Below are 16,077 nucleotides of genomic sequence, written 5' to 3'. Positions count from 1 at the left end.
GGGCGTTTGCGTGTGTTTGTGTGTGTGTGTGTGTGTGTGTGTGTGTGTTTTGAGACAGGGTTTCCCAATGTCCCTATGTAGTTCAGGCTGGCCTTCAATTTACTATGTGGCCCAGGCTAATCTCAAACTCATGGCCATCCTCCTGCCTCACCTGAGACTGTACGCATGCACCCCACTTCCATGCTCTTTCTGAAGGCTCTGGGGAGGACCCTTTCTCTCTTAGCTGTGGGGTGATGGCCAGCAACCCTGGGCTTGCCTTGACTTGTTTATGACCCTGTCTCAAAAAAAAAAAAGATTGGGATTCTAATCTACATGACCCCCAGAACTGTGACTTTAACCATTATACCATTTCCAATTGATGTTTCCACCAAGAATTTACTTTTCTTTTCTGCATTTATTTATGAGTTGAGCTGGAGTCTCACTGCATGGCCTGGGCTGATGCCCCACTGCTGCCTCAGCCTTTTGAGCAGCATGGACTGCAGGAGCCCACCACTGTGCCCAGCTAAATAATTTTTATATTCATTTTTTGTAGTAGTGGAAGTTGGAGGCAGGGGGAGGGCAGGGTTTGAACCCAGGACCTCGCACATACATTTTTTAAAAGACTCGTATTTCTTGTGTTTGGTGCTGGAATGGAACACAAGGCCTCATGCATGCTAAGCTCTAGCTCTACCACTGACTCACACATTCAGTGCAATAGACTTTATTTATTGATCTATATATTTGCTTATGTATTTATTCTGAAGTGCTGGGGATTGAACCCAACTCCTTCACACTGAACTCCTCCTTCCCCCTCCTTTTCTTACTTTTTAGAAACAGGATCTTGCTAAGTCACTAAGTTGCTCAGGCTGGGCTCGAACCTGTGATCTTCCTGCTTCAGCCTCCCAGAATACTGGGATTACAGGCTTGCACCACCACACCTGGCTAATAGATTTAAATTTTTGAGCAGGAAAACTGAATAGGAATCACAGAGTTCTTCTACACCTTCTGTAAGTCTTCATTTTCCCCTATGATTGATCTCTCATACTTGTATGGTGCCAGGTAGAATTGCTGAGCTGATACTGACATGTAATTAAGGTCTGTAGCTGATATCAGTGTTTGCTGTTCACTATGTCTACCTTTATGGTACCATCCAGAACAGTCTCTGTGCCCCAAATGTCCCATGCCTCACCTGTTCATGCCTCCTATCACCCATCTCCAAGCCCTAACAACCAGTTTGTTTAGTGGTGCTGGGAATTGAACTCATGCTAGCTTAGGACTTTATTATACTCAGGTATGTTCTCACACATTTTTTTTTTTTTTTTTTTTTTTTTTTTTTTTTTTTTGCTTTCTGAGACAGTCTTGCTTTGAAGTTCAGTCTGCAGTTGAATGTAGCCCAGGTTGGCTCAAAGTCATGAATTAATGATCTTCCTGCCTCAGCCTACTGAGTATAGGGATTACAGATGTGCACCACCAGCCCAGCTACAAATAAGGCTTCTGTGTAAGTTTTTTGGTGGCTACTTTCAAAGTCACCTGGGTAAATTGTATTTCCTTTTTCTTTTTTTTTTTTTTTTGGTATCAGGGATCGAAGTCGGGTCCTCCTTGTGCTTGCAAGGCAGGTGGCATAACCACTGAGCTAAATCCGCAGCCCAGTTATATTTCTTTTTAACTTTTGTATTTATACACATTCTACTAAGATTCTAAAACAATGCATATATTTTTAAAAATACATGTAAGCCAGGTTCAGTGAGTATAGTTTCTGCTTCCTCTGGAGACCTGAGAATCTCCTGAGCTCATGAGTTTGAGACTAGCCTGGGGAACCTAGCAAAATTCATTTTTCAACAAAAAAAAGAAAATAAACCCCACAAAATAAATGTTTTTGTGTATGGGGATGGTACAGATACAACCCAGCCAGCCCTTTTTCATTTTTTAGAAACAGGTTCACTCTCACAAATTGCTTAGTTGCCCAAGTTGGATTCAAACTTGTGATCCTCCTGCCTCAGCCTCCCAGTGTTGGGATTACAGGCATGTGTCACCATGCTCCGTTCTTTCAATTTTTCATGTTAAGACAGGGTCTTGCTCAATTGCCCAGGCTGGCCTTGAACTTGCAATTGTGCTCCAGCCTCCCAAGTAGCTGGGACTATGAGTGTATGTGCATTTTAGGAAGTCAGACCACATAGATGAACAAAAGAAAATGATTTCTATCTTTTGAGATAACTTCTAAGTTTACATCTTCCAGATCTTTTCCAAAGCCTATGTATGCACACACATATACACATAGTATCAGTTAATTTCACCCAGCAATGGCTTAAAACAATCATTTTACAAAGTTAAAAGCCCAGGTATGGTAGCCCATAGGTTAATTTTAACACTTGGGAGGCTGAGGCAGGAAGATTGCAGAGATCAAAGACAGCCTGGGGTGCATGGCCACTCACATAAAAGGAAAGTTATTATTTCTGTGCTGGGTCCCACAGCTGGCTCTGATCATCTCCTGCAGGGTCACTCGAGTGACCACAGGTGGCGGCCAGCTGGTACGGGACAATCTATCTAGTCCGTCCTCAGAGACTCACCTGAGTGGAAGTGTCCTAGGAGGTCTAGGCTTGCAGGTCCCATGTCATTCATGCTATGTTGTTTGTTGGTCAAAGCCCAAAAGGTGCAGGGGAATACATTTCATCCTTAAATTTTGCTATGTGAACACATCCAGGCTTATTCTACTACATGTAATTATAAATAACTGAAAGCCACATCCATGGAATGGACTTCTACACCAGCAAGATGCATTCTTTGCAATGAGCAAAATGCACCATGTTATAAGCAGTGTGCATGTTTCAGCTGCTGCACTGAGACAGCAATGGCTGCAGGGGAGGGGTGGACAATACAGATCGGGAGAGATGGATGTGCAGTACCGAAAGGGGGAAAGTGCGCCAGCGAAGCCATAGTTGTTTCTCATGGTGCCAGTTACACCATTTCAGGGACGACAGAACGTGCCACTCCCACCGATGGCGGAGGGCGGGAGAAAACTGTGGAGAAAGCCAGACACCAGGACCGGAAGCGGCGTCACTCTCAGGATGGACTTCACAACAGCTAAAAAATGGGCCTCGGACCCCGGAAAGGCTACCGTATTTTCAAAACATTAACAAAGGACACAGACACAACATATCAGTTATTTAATTAGGTTCTTAGTAAGAAATTCAGAACACCAATTTGTGAGGGTACATTCCATTTGTCAGAGCAAAAAGGGATCGCATGTAGCCCTGGAGCTGAGGAACGGCTTTGATTTTTGGTAAAATCTGCGAGTCCACCGCTTTCTGATCAACCTTGCGCTGCTCGGAAATCTGGTATCTCTACACAAAGAGAAAAAGTAAATGTTTAAAAACAAGCACCTTTGGGGGCCGGGGATTTAGCTCAGCGGTTTGGTGGCCTGCCTTGCAAGTGCAAAGACCAGAGTTCTATCCCCGGTACCAAAAAAACAAAAAAACAAAAACAAGCACCACACCAAGCTGCTCTGCTAACTACAGAACCCTGACTCCTAAATAATCACCGAGACTACCTGGAGCACCATCCAAGGCAGACTCACCACCCCTCCCTTGCAGCTGCGAAATACCATCTGTCTCTGTATAACGAAAGCAGTGTTTCTTGTTCTTCTGTCCTCTTTGGTACACATCAAGGACAAACCGGAGCACATTTCCAAGATAATAGGGTTTCACTGGAACCCTAGAGGGGTCCCCCCAGAATCTTAGCTGAGCTTCCAGCCCTCAGTAAAAACTACTACATTTCGAAGAATCTTGAACAGGCAGCACTCCAGACACTCTTCAGTGCTTACGCTCGCTTTTCTTTTTATGCAGAAAGCTTCGCTGCTCTATTTTCAGTCCCAGCTAAAGGGACAGGACAGAAGCTCACCTCTTTCTCGGTGTCGAAGATCTCACCCTCCTGGTGTCTGGGCTTCCGCAGCTTCCTCTTCTTGAAGTAGGCATCAGTGAGGTGTTTGGGGATTTTCACCTTGCTGATATCAATCTTTGTGGAGGTGGCGATGACAAACTTCTGGTGTGTTCTACGCAGAGGAACTCGATTAAGGTTCAGAGGCCCTGGAGAAAAAAACTAATTTAGTGAGTTAAAAGGGAAATAATCATTTGATAACTGAGCAGAAATTAATCCTGATTTGAAGAAATTCCAGAACTGTTCCACAGCACCCGGAATGTCCCCAAATCTCCATTTGTTTAGCCTCCCTCCACCCCAGTCTTTTCCAATGAGCCAGGCTAGAAAGAGGCATAATCACAGCTCCCTGAGACCAAATATTGCTTGTCAGGAACCGACAATTCACTTTTCACGTTTACAAACTCCCTCTGACACCAAGTGACAGAGTAACTCCAAGTTCATACAGAATGACTTCCCGGGGAGTAGAGGCCAATCGCTGTGTATTTTAGTCGAGTCACTTGATGCCATAAAAAATTCAAACATCCAACACCACATAACCCTCAGGGACACAAGGCAACAAAACAGGGCTCAGCGCTTTCCACGCCAGGGGTAGCAACTGTAAACACTACACGTGTTTAAAAGACTAAGTAGCGGCCAGGTGTAATGGGCACACGCATATAATCCCATCTACTCGGGAGCACAACACGAGGATCACAAATTCAAGGGCAGCTGAGGCAATTAGCAAGATGGTTTCAAAAACAGCAAAATAATTAAAGCCCCAAATTTCAAAGAATATAGCCAGGCACAGTGGAGCACGCGGGAGGCCGAGCCTGGAGGAGCTATGAGTTTGAGGTCAGCCTGGTCTGCAGTGAGACCTGTCTCAACAAAGCCATACAACAGCAACAAAAACCCAGAGGATAAAACAAATCCCAAGGATTTTCTTACCAGTCACAAGTAGCAAGCCACTGTCCAGCTGCTTCAGGAAAATCACTCTCTGTAAATTAAATATAATAGTTTTTTTGTTGTTTCTTTCCATTACTGGGGATCAAACTCAGGACTTTGTGCTTGAGGCAGATGCAGTGCCACAGAGCCACATCCCTACCCTCTTGTTTTTCTGTTTTTTTTTTGGTGCCAGGGATCGAACTTGGGTCCTTGTGCTTGCAAGGCAGGCGGCAGAACCACTGAGCTAAACCAGCCCATGGAATAGTTTTTAACTGCAATGAAATCTGACTTTTGGATCAATCAAATCCATGGAGCATCTAAATTTGGCAACGGAGATTTCTTCTTGCATGTTGTTTAGCAGTTTCGGAAGCAAATCGCACTACCCTATTTAACAAGTAAATCAAATATAAACGTGTTTTGCAGCAAATGGGCCTGTGGCATTTATCATTTACTGCATAACCAACAGCAGAAAATGGCTGTACTGTGGAGTACGCTTGGTATGTGAAACAAGACACTCCCCCAATGTAAAAGAATCCTGCACCCGAAGAGCAAACGCATGGTCTGGCCCTGTGGCGGCCAAGGTTCTCTGCTCACCTTGCCTCGGTGGCGGCCAGTGAGGATGATCAGGACGGTCCCGGGAGTGATGCTGGCTCGCAGCTTCCTCACATGCTGACTGAAGGGCTTTTTGCCGTGGCTCAACAGCTTTCGGGGCACATCTTCAGTCGGGTAGTATCTAGGCTGGAGAGCACATGGATTCCACTCAAGAAAGTCATTATGGGCCAGGGATGCTGTGCCTGCCTGGCAAGCGCAAGGTCCTGGGTTTGATCCCCAGTACCCCCCCCCACCCAAAAAGTTATTAAGCTCAGGACAGCTGGCTTTGGTTGTCCAAGAAACCTTTGCTCCAGCTGTTTTTACTCATTTGAAACTTATACTTTACACTATTTCCTTTTCCTAAGTAGACCTCAAAACACTGCCTGTCTCTTCTATGTACAAAACACGATGGGAGCAATTTAATAAAGGACAAGTATTCAAATATAAAACCAGCATCAAGCAGTTTACTTTATAAACTTCAAATACAGGCAAACCTCAGGGATGGCAAGGCAAGCTACAATTTCTACAGTTCTGGAGCAGCACCCGCAAGCCTTACTAGCTGCAGACCCTGTAGCACAAACTCTTTCAGATAAACATGCCCTAGCTGGGCCCTTGTAATACCAGCACTCAGGAGGCTGAGGCAGGAAGATCACTGAACTACACAGCGAGTTCAAGGCCAGTGTGAACTGTACAGTGAGACCCTGTCTCAAAAACACGGGCCGGGGATTTAGCTCAGTGGTTCCACTCCTGCCTCCCAAGCACAAGGACCCGAGTTCGATACCTTGTACCAAAACAACAACAACAACAAAAAAAAACAAAAACCCATGCCTGACATACATTTTATGTCTTAAAACAAAGGAGGGCAAAAAATAAAACAAAGAAAGATGAAACAGCTTCTTTTCCAATTGAAAAAAAAGTACACCATGTCTTCACTTCATTGGATTCTCACAGCAAAACATCTTTTTCCCAGATTACCCACAAAAGAAAACCAACTGCACAAAAGAAGGTATTAGAACTGATGTGAGTGTTCATACACACACATACACAAGGACTACAAAGAAATACAATCACAGGTGGTGCACACCTGTCATCTCCACCCCCAGTAGGCTGAGGCAGGAGGATCACTGCCATTTGGAAGTCAGCCTGGGGGCCACACGGAGTTCAAGACCAAATCTCAAAAACAACTACACCTCACAACGGCTAGTACTTTCTGATGTATGGGATTGAGGGTCCCTGGCAAGCTAGGCAAGCACTGTACCATGAGCTACACCCCCAGCCCTAATCTAATTCTAACCATACCTTAGCATTACTGTGCTCACTTTCACCACAAACCTCAACAGAAATAAAGCTCAGAAAGAAAAGTGACTTAATTTAAGGTTAAATGGTGAATTTTAAAGGCAAGTTGCAAACCCAAAACCCTTTACCTTCCATTAGCATGTCTCTATTTAACAGAAACTCGCAAGTGCACACAAACATCTTCATAGCACTGAAGCCTAACCTAAAAATCCATTTCAGTTTCCCCCTTCCAACTCTTACCATTTTGCGAAGCTTAACCACCCGGGTACCGCCATTCTTGTCACCACCAACTGGTTTTGTGACAGTAGCCAGAACCTTCTCCTTCTTTTTCTTCTCAACCTACAAACACAAGTGCATCTGTAATATAAGTGAGAGACAACCAGGTAAAGTTGAGACTTAATGTGCAGTAGCTCCCCTCTTCCCTTACCTTGGATTTAGCAGCCGAGTACTTCCTTTTGTACAAAGCCTTTCTGGAGTACATGGCGGATCGCGAGTACCTCCCAATCCCTCTCACCAGGACAGGGTTTCGGCTGCAGTGGGGCTGCCCCTTCTTGGTCTTTTTAGCCTTTTTCACGTTGTCCTTTTTAACCTTGCCAGTGGCATCAGCCTTCTTGGGTTGAGGTTTCTCCTCCTTAGTATTGGGCTTCTCAGCTTTTTCGCCTGCCATCTATCAATTTTGTTTTATAAAAAAAAAATTAAAAAAAAAAAGCCTTTCACCAATCAACCCATAACAAGGCAAAGCTAGATAGGCGGAGCTTTCCTACTACAGGCCTTCTCCCCTTACGATGTCTTTCCTCCAAAACTGCAGACTTCTTCCCTTAAACTTCATGTAGTTAACTTTGGGGTTAACTCCCCAACACATTAGGAACTTTGGAGGATTTGGAAATACCTTGGTACGCTAAATATTTAGGGGGACTTAAAGCACGAGGCAGTCTATAATATCCTCCAAAACTAAGAAGCAAGGCACTGAATTTGCTTTTTAGGTGGGGGGGAGTTGAGACAGGGTCTCACTATGTAGTTGAGACTGACCTGGGACTCACTATGTAGCCCAGGCTGGTCTCGAACTCACAGCGATCCTCCTGCCTCAGCCTCCCGAGTGCTAGGATTACAGGCGTGCACCCCCCCCCGCCCTTTTTCTTGCAGCACGGGGCATCGATCTCAGGGCCTTGCGTTTGCGAGGCCGGCGCAGTGCTACTGAGCTAAATCCCCGGCCCCGCTCTTAACTTTTAGGACCACTGTCTCATTCAAGAAATTCTGTTTAGGAGACCAGGACACTGCCCAGACGTGGCCAAAACTTCACCACCACGACAGAGATGCGACTTCCGGCTTTCTTTCCGTGGGGAAACAGTTCTTGACTTGTGCCACAAATCTCAACCTGGCTGAGACAACCTCAGAGACGCATTATAGATCCTGGGCCCAGGATTACAGAGTATGCGCTGTTGTCCAGTTCCTCTAACCTCGTCAGCTCGCTGCGGCGTCTCTTAAGAGCCGCGCGTCCCGCCACCCCAACAGGGTGGCAAGACGCCGGAGCCTCTACCGCACTCCATCTCTCACCCTCTGTTCCCCGCCGTCAAACTAGACGAAAGAAATAGGCATCCAGGAGGCCTCTCAGATAACCCTAAGTATGTCCGACCCATGTAGGTGTCGACTTAAAGTCCTCTGGCTTCGGATGGCGAAGGATTGAGGTCCTGGAATTGAGTCTCGTACAGACGCCTGCCATTCTTACCTTGCAAGACGGGAAAGAGAACTAAATTCCCGGCTTCCGGTCTATAAGCAATGACGGAAGGGGTCTAGTCTCGCTCACTTCTGGGACAGGGGCATCATGGGAAGTGTAGTTTTTACTCTACCATAGACAATGCACTATGTTCTGGTTAGGGAATCTCTGTTTCCCAGTAACAGATAAGGGTAAGAACCTTTTGTCTTAGTATTTCATTTAAACTGAGCGTTGTGGCGTACTCCTGTAAGCCCAGAAGTCGAAAGGCGGAGGCAGAAGGATCTCAGCAAGTGCAAGGCCATCCTGGGCTACATAGTGAAATCCTGTCTCAAAACAAAAATTTAAAGTCCTTTATCATGTGGACCACCAAATTTCTTTTCTTTTCTTTTTTATTTTTTATTTTTTGGTGGTACCAGGTATTGAACTCAGGAACTTGGGTGGCAGGCGTCAGAACTACTCAGCCAAATCCCGGGCCCACCAAATTTCTTTTAATTGTTAATTTTAAGAGCCCCTAGCTGTCTGCATGGTAGCATGCTTGCCTAGCATGCTTGAGGCCCTTGGTTCAGTAGCCAGTACCAGGGGAAAAAAAAATCACTGGTTTTTCAAAATTAATATTTAACCCATAAGGGTGGGGCATTTAGCTCAATAGTGCCACCGCCTGCCTCCCAAGTGAAAGGTCCTGAGTTGAATCCCCGGTATAAATAAATAAACAAATAAATAATAAGTAAACTTAACCTTTCAACTTCTGAAGGTAGAATGAGCCAGATCGGGTACGTGCAGGGAAAATGATTTCCTAACACTTCTCATGTAAATTCAAATTTTATGTTCTACTTTGAAGTAAAATTGAATTCATTTATTTATTTAGTACCAGGAATGGAATCCAAGGACTCTAGCTCTGAGCCACATCCCAACCCTTTTTAATTTTTGATTTTTGAGACAGGGACTCACTATATAGCCCAAGCTGGCCTCCAACTTGTGATCCTCCTACCTCCATCTCCCTAATGCTGGAATTATAGGTAAACAAGATTATTTCTGAGTTGCAAAATTCTCCATTTCTTCTCTCTATTCCTGGATTTGGTCTTGACTGTCTGAAGAGACAGATAGGAAGCACCAGGATACCCTTTTCTTGCTTCTGTACTGGAAACCTTACAGAAGACAGTAACTGCTTCCGGTCTGTCAAATAAATGTACAAACCAGAAAGATCTCAAAGTATTTCTGGAAACCGACTTAAAGGAATGATTTTTTTGTTTTTTTTTTGTTTTTTGCTACAGGGCCTTGCTACAAAGTTGAGTCTGTCTCAAACTCATGGCATCCTCCTCCCTGCTTCAGCATCCCTACCCCTGTGCACCACAACTCCTGCTAGCAACTTTTTAAAAAAACAGTAGCAAAATTTTATTAAAGACAGGAGAAGAAACAGGGTCTGCAGAGTGAGTTTGGGCCAACTAAAAGTAGGAAAAAAGTATACCCTACAGCCAGCCAGCCAGCCAGCTGTGCTGGCAACAACTTTTATGTTTGCTGAATACATTAAAAACACTGTAAGAAACTGGACTTGGTGGACACACCTGTAATTCCAGCATTCTGGGAGGCTGAGACAGGAGGAGCATGAGTTTGAGCCCAGTCTGGTTTCAATCCCTACTGCAACAGGTTAAAAAAAAAAAGTTGTGCCACAAAGATTGCTTAGCATGTGTGAGGCCCTGGGTTCAATCCCAGCCCCACAAAAAAAGAAAGAGTGAAGAGATCATTAATGAAGATGAAGAAAATTCATATTAAAATTAAAAAATAAGAGCCAAATGTGGGGGCGCACACCTGTAATCCCAGCACTCGGGAGGCTGAGGCAGGAGGATTGCTGCCAGTTTGAGACCAGCCTGGGCTACACAGTGAGTTCCAGAGCAGTCTGAACTATATAGTGAGACCATGTCTCAAAAAAACAAAACAACAACAACAAAAAAAAGAATCATTATTATCTTTTGAAAAAGAACATACCCTTTACTGCTTTCACAACACGTGTAATGTACATAAATAATGTATAAAAGAAATAAAGGAATACCCGCTGCCTTGCAAGTGCAAGGTCCCGAGTTCAATCCCGGTACCAAGAAAAAAAAAAAGGTGAAAAGAAATAAAGGGAAAAAAATCTATTAGGGATTTTCACCTGATAAATTTCCCCAAATATTTGTTAAACTACCCAGCCTCTGATGTAATGGCATCCTCTTGTGTTCTATTGTGGTATTGCAAGAACGCGTTTTCAGGAATTCAACAAAATAGCATCAATACGTTTGTTGGTCATAGAGTGCACCTGGTTTTGTCATATATAAAATGTTCTTTAATTTGTACCTGGGTTTACCACAAAGCAGACGTTTTCACCAACACTAAAGAGTGATAAATTTCAATAAAACTTCCTTGTGAGGAAAGGATTTAAGATGAAAACACTGAGACTTGGTTACAATGTAGGATTTATCTAAAGTCACACATATACTTAAATTGAATCATACGTCTCATGCCTCTTTGTGCCACAGAAGCACAGAACACAAGTCCAGTAGGCAATTGAGCGGCAGGAGGAGCACTGCCTGTGCACTGTGGGAAGTGCTTGCTAGATGATAAATCTTGGCCTATCTGCTTCCTCCTTTATAAAACAGATATGGACAGGCTTGGTGGAACAGCCTGTAATCCCAGCACTCAGGAGGCTGAGGCAGGAGGACCACTGTGATTTCACAGCCAGCCTGAACTACATAACCAGACCGTGTTGCAAAAACAAAAGAAACAGCACACACACACACACACACACACACACACACGTACACACAAATGAAACCCCCCCAAAACCAAACCAAAACAGAAAGAACAAAAAAAGTGGGGGCCAGGGTTTTAGCTGAGTGGTGCCTACCTGGTCAGCACAGGTATAAGAGTAAGCTAGAGACATGGGTGCAGTGGTGCACACCTCTAATCCCAGCAGTCTGAGAGGGCAAAGCTAAATTCCTGAGGCCTGGGTGATTTAGTGAAACCTTATCTCAAAATAAATTAAAAAATTTAAAAAGGGGTGGGGATGTAATTCTGTGTGAATGGCGTAGGTTTAATCCCCAGGACTTTCAAACAAACAAATAAAAAGTGAGAAGTAAACTATGCACAGTGGTACATATTTGGAATTCTAGCAACTTGGGAGGCTGAGGCAGAGGAATATCGAATTCAAGATCAGCCTGAGCAGTTTAGTGAGACCCCGTCTCAAAATTAAAAATCAGGGCTGGGGACTTAGCTCAGTGGTTCTGCCTCCTGCCTCACAAGTGCAAAGACCCGAATTCGATCCCCAGTACCCCCAAAAAAATTTAAAGTCAAGTCGTCTGAGAATATAGTTCAGCACTCCCTGAAGTCATTTCCCAGTAAAACACACCCACACACATGCACACCAGTATAAAAAAATCAACACGCTAGCACATGCCTGCAATCCTAATACTCTGGGAGGCTGAGGCAGGAGGATCTTTAGTTAAAGCCAGTATGAAAAAAAAATAAAGGCCAGTATGGACTACATAGTGAGGACCTGATTCAAAAAACCCCAAACAAAACAACAAATCCTTTTATGTATCATGTATTTGAGCGAATATCGATGTGTGTACTTATACAAGTATAAAGAAGAGTGTGGAAATATACCCACCAAACCATTAGCACAGACGTTGCTGGGATGAGGAGGCTCTATACACTGAGGAGAAGAAAGCTGCTATTTTTATTTGGCTTGATGAAAGATAATTGTATTGTTTTTCGGCTGGGGATTTAGCTCAGTGGTGCTGCCGCCTGCCTCACAAGCACAAGGTCCTGAATTCAGTCCCCACTACCCCAAAAATAAAAGGAAAGAAAGAAAGAAAAGAAAAGAAAATTGTATTGTTTTCAAAGTTGAAAAAAATCCAACTAAATTTTTTTTTCTTGGTATGGGGGTATCAAACTCTGGATCTTGTGCTTGCTAGGTGGGCAGCAGAACCACTGAGCTAAATCCCTGGCCCTCAATTAAAATATCTTAAAGTGAATCTGTCTTGAGCTTGTTATAAGCCAGGCACGGTGCTAGGCTCTGGGTGGGTGCTGATGAGGAGGACAACGTCAAGGTCTTAAAAGGAGTTGGTAATCCTGGGAGAGGCGGAAGGTTTAGCCAGCATTAGTGCTGCAATGTGGTGGGTGCTGATAGGCAGCCCCCAGAGCATAGGAAGGGGCCCTGTTTTATTTTCAGGATGTGGGCAAGGGCCATGTACCAGCATTCCTGGGAAGAGCTGCTCATATTGGAGCTCAGTGTCGTATGATGCTCTGTTTTTAGATGGAGAATGGTGTGAAGCATATGCTTGGCCAAAAGAACTAAATTTTGAGAGCCAGGTGTGTTGGCATACGCTATAATCCCAGTATTTGGGAGGCTGAGACAGGAGGATTACTGTGAATTCAAGGCCAGCCTGAACTACATAATGAGACACTGTCTTAAGCAGAACAAAACACAAAGCAAAACAAAACTTGTGGATTTCATCCTAAAAGCCCCTGGATCTGCAAGGAATAAGTTCCAATACAATTTTGCATTGAACTTCAGACACTCTCCTGTGTACTTTCCCTTTCTTTTTCTCTCTCTTCTTCCTCTTCTTTCTTTCTTTCTTTTGTCTTTTGGAGACAGGGTCTTACTATGTTATTCAGGCTTGAACTCACTATGTAGCCCAGGTTGGCCATGAATTTGGGGAAATCCTCCTGCCTCAGCCTCCCAAGTGCTGGCATTACAGGTATGTGGCACCACACCTGGCCAAGAGTTCTTTGTATTTGAGTGAGATGGAGAATATTAGGAGAAAAAGAAATGAAGAATTTGAAGTTAGATAGATGTGGATTAAGCTGAATTCGGTGGCCTATACTTATGCTTCTAGTTTCCCAGGAGGCCGAGGCAGGAGGTTTACGAGTTTTAGTCCAGCCTGGTCAACTTAGTGAGACTCTGTCCCTCCAAACCACCTCCTCCTAATAAAGAATTAAAGAAAAGAAAGAAAGAAAGAAAGAAAGAAAGAAAGAAAGAAAGAAAGAAAGAAAGAAAGAAAGAAAGAAAAGGCCAAGGATGTAGTTTAGCATCTTGTGTTCATTCCCCAGTACTAGAATGGGGTGGGGATGGGCAAAAATAGATGGGAGCTAAAATTCTGCCTCTGTTATTTCCTAGACCTGCAGCCTTTAATGAATCATGTGGGCACTTGTCAACTTAAACATCTCAGCCTGAGCCACAACAGTCTCTGGTTCCAGCTTTACCTTTTACTTCCAGTCTTCACAGATTACCCTAAGTAAATGTAAATGCTTTTGTTTTTCTTTCTCAGAACCTACAGAAGGATTTCATAGGTTCTGATCTTTTTTTTTTTTTTTTTTGTACCAGGAATCAAACTTAGGACCTTGTGCTTGCAAGTCAGGCAGGGCACCACTGAGCTAAATCCCTGGCCCCAGTAAATGCCTTTTTTGTTTTTGTGGGGTTTTTTTGGTGGTACAAGAGATTGAATTTGGGGCCCTTGTACAGAATTTACACCCCCAATTCTTTTTATTTTTTATTTTTTTGTTTTGAGACAGAGTCTCACTAAATTTCCCAGGATGAGCTCAAACTTGGGATCTTCTTGCCTCAGTCTCCCAGTACTGGGGGGATGATGATGATGACGATAATGATGAAGATGATGATGATAAACAGGGTCTTGTTTTGTAGTTCAGGTTGGTCGTGAACTCATTATGTAGCCCAGGCTGGCTTTGAATTTGTGATTCTTCTGCCTCAGCCTCCCCAGTGTTAGTATTACAGGTGTGAGCCACCAAGCCAGGCTCAGGTATTTTACTCAAATGGCTCAGGTTTTTACTTTTTTTTTTTTTTTTTTTTTTGGTACCGGGGATTGAACTCGGGTCCTTGTGCTTGCAAGGCAGGCCACCGAACGGCTGAGCTAAATCCCCAGCCTCAGGTTTTTACTTAAATGCCATTTCAGTAAAGACTTTTCCTACCACCCACACCCCACAATTGTTATATGTAGATATAATTTGGAAAATTCCTGAAATAACCAATTTAGGTTTTATTTTATGTTATTTTATTTAGGTACTGGGGATCGAACTTGGGACCTTATGCTTGCAAGGCAAGCAGTAGAACCACTGAGCTAAATAAATTCATAGGTTTTTAATTGCATACTGTGACAAGGTATTGTAGTGCTTTGTTCTGGCAGACCTTCTTTTACTTAATAACGGCTCTGAATGCAAGGGTAATGATGCTGGCAATTTTGAGACACCAGAGAGAAGCTATAATGGCGCATTTAAGCGGAAAAAGGTGAAAGTTCTCACCTTAATAGGAAAAAGAAATTAGATGCAGAGGTTGCTAAGATGTAAGAGTGAAAATCTGCCCATGAGATTGTGAGAAAGGAAAGAGAAATTTGTGGTAGTTTTGCTGTCACACCTCAAACTGCAAACATTACAGTCACTGTGAATGATCAGTGCCTGGTTAAGGAAAAGGCATTAAATTGGTGGGTTAAGATATGAACAGAAAACGTTTCCCCTGCTTTTTGGGGGGTTACTGGAGATAGAACTCAGGACCTCGTGCTTCCAAAGGAGGTGGCAACACCACTGAGCTAAATCTCCAGCACGTTTGCCACAGCAAGCATTGATCTTCTACAACAGCCTGTTGTTTTTAATCAATCTTTTATTGTGTTTAAATCACAAGTTCACCTTTATCACATGCATGTATTAGAAAAACACAGCATATATAGGGTCTGGTGCTGTTTGAAGTTTCAGGCATCTGCTGGGGGTTTTGAAACAAGTCCACAAGGAGGAGGAGGAGGAGTACTGTCTGTCTGTACACTCACTCTTTTTCGTCTTTTAGCCTTTTATATCTGTGTAGCATATATGTTTTTCTATCAGTCCATTTATGCTTTTCTGTCAATCCATTTGTTTTGGGGTGATGGGGATGGAATTCAGGACCTTGTACCAAAACCCCAGCCCCTGAATCAATTTTTAAAAAGATAATCCCGTTTACTGTACCTCCTCCTACAAGCATTGTTCACTGTTACATTTCCATAGTCGAAAAGTTTTTCACAACTAGAAAACACCCAAAGGGATATTTCTTTTGGTTTTTTCCCAAAGGGATGTTCATCATAACAGGTAACAATCCCAAAGCGTTTATAGTATAGGCCAGGCTCAGTCCTAAGTGTTGACACATTTAATCACCACAACAACCGTATAAAGAAAATAAAACTACTACGGTGTCTTTATTTTACAGGAAGGAAGGAGTGGAGGAACTTGAGGCTCAGAGAAATTATGACACTTTCCTAAGGCTACGCAGCTATTAAGTGGCCCAGCGACGTGTGGAATGAAATGAATGAAACTCGACTTGGCGTCGGTGCGGGGATGGAAACTGACAGGGTGGGAGGGGCCCGATCGAGCGCGTGAGATGCTGAACGCGAGGCTCACACCCTGCAGCCGGGGTTTAAAGGAAGGAGTCCCAGAGCCGCGGGAAGTGAGCGACTGAGGCGCGGGAAACGCCACTAGGTACGAGGGCCGGTCGGCTCCTGTGGGCCGGAAGTAGGAAGTGGCGGCGGGCGCCGCGCGGATGACGTCACACTGGCGCCCGCGCGAGGGGCGGGGAAGGAGGAGGAGGTGGAGCGAGCCGGGTTTGGGGGGCGACTGCACAAGTCGCT

General features: G+C 44.1%; 1 protein-coding gene across 2 annotated transcripts; it reads right to left on the bottom strand.

Moving 5' to 3' along the window:
* Positions 1-3,128: 3,128 nt before the first annotated feature.
* Rpl6 (ribosomal protein L6) lies at positions 3,129-8,487 on the bottom strand. Of its 2 annotated transcripts, none has more exons than XM_010604499.3 (7): positions 8,447-8,487; positions 7,148-7,387; positions 6,961-7,059; positions 5,428-5,571; positions 4,837-4,885; positions 3,877-4,061; positions 3,129-3,320 (listed from the first exon to the last, which is right to left on the bottom strand). In XM_010604499.3, exons 2-7 carry the CDS (start codon positions 7,385-7,387, stop codon positions 3,168-3,170), a joined length of 870 nt encoding a protein of 289 aa, XP_010602801.1. In that variant the 5' UTR covers positions 8,447-8,487; the 3' UTR covers positions 3,129-3,167. The 2 variants fall into 2 exon arrangements, with proteins under 2 accessions (XP_010602801.1, XP_033618322.1); XM_033762431.1 differs by lacking the exon at positions 8,447-8,487 and adding an exon at positions 8,275-8,299.
* Positions 8,488-16,077: the final 7,590 nt, after the last annotated feature.

The sequence above is a fragment of the Fukomys damarensis genome, unplaced genomic scaffold (genome assembly GCF_012274545.1).
Source record: "Fukomys damarensis isolate Sample0158 unplaced genomic scaffold, DMR_v1.0_HiC HiC_scaffold_12, whole genome shotgun sequence".
In the NCBI taxonomy this organism is placed as follows: domain Eukaryota; kingdom Metazoa; phylum Chordata; class Mammalia; order Rodentia; family Bathyergidae; genus Fukomys; species Fukomys damarensis.
Note: the sequence above shows the minus strand (reverse complement) of the source record. Positions and strands in the feature narration are given on the sequence as shown.

Excerpts from the sequence above, each read along its gene's own strand:
- Rpl6 (XM_010604499.3), bottom strand. The coding sequence starts at position 7,387 with ATGGCAGGCGAAAAAGCTGAGAAGCCCAATACTAAGGAGGAGAAACCT. Across the intron at positions 5,572-6,960 it reads TGGTTAAGCTTCGCAAAATG|CCTAGATACTACCCGACTGA; the intron begins GTAAGAGTTGGA and ends TGTGCTCTCCAG. Across the intron at positions 4,062-4,836 it reads TGGCTTGCTACTTGTGACTG|GGCCTCTGAACCTTAATCGA; the intron begins GTAAGAAAATCC and ends TTTTTTCTCCAG.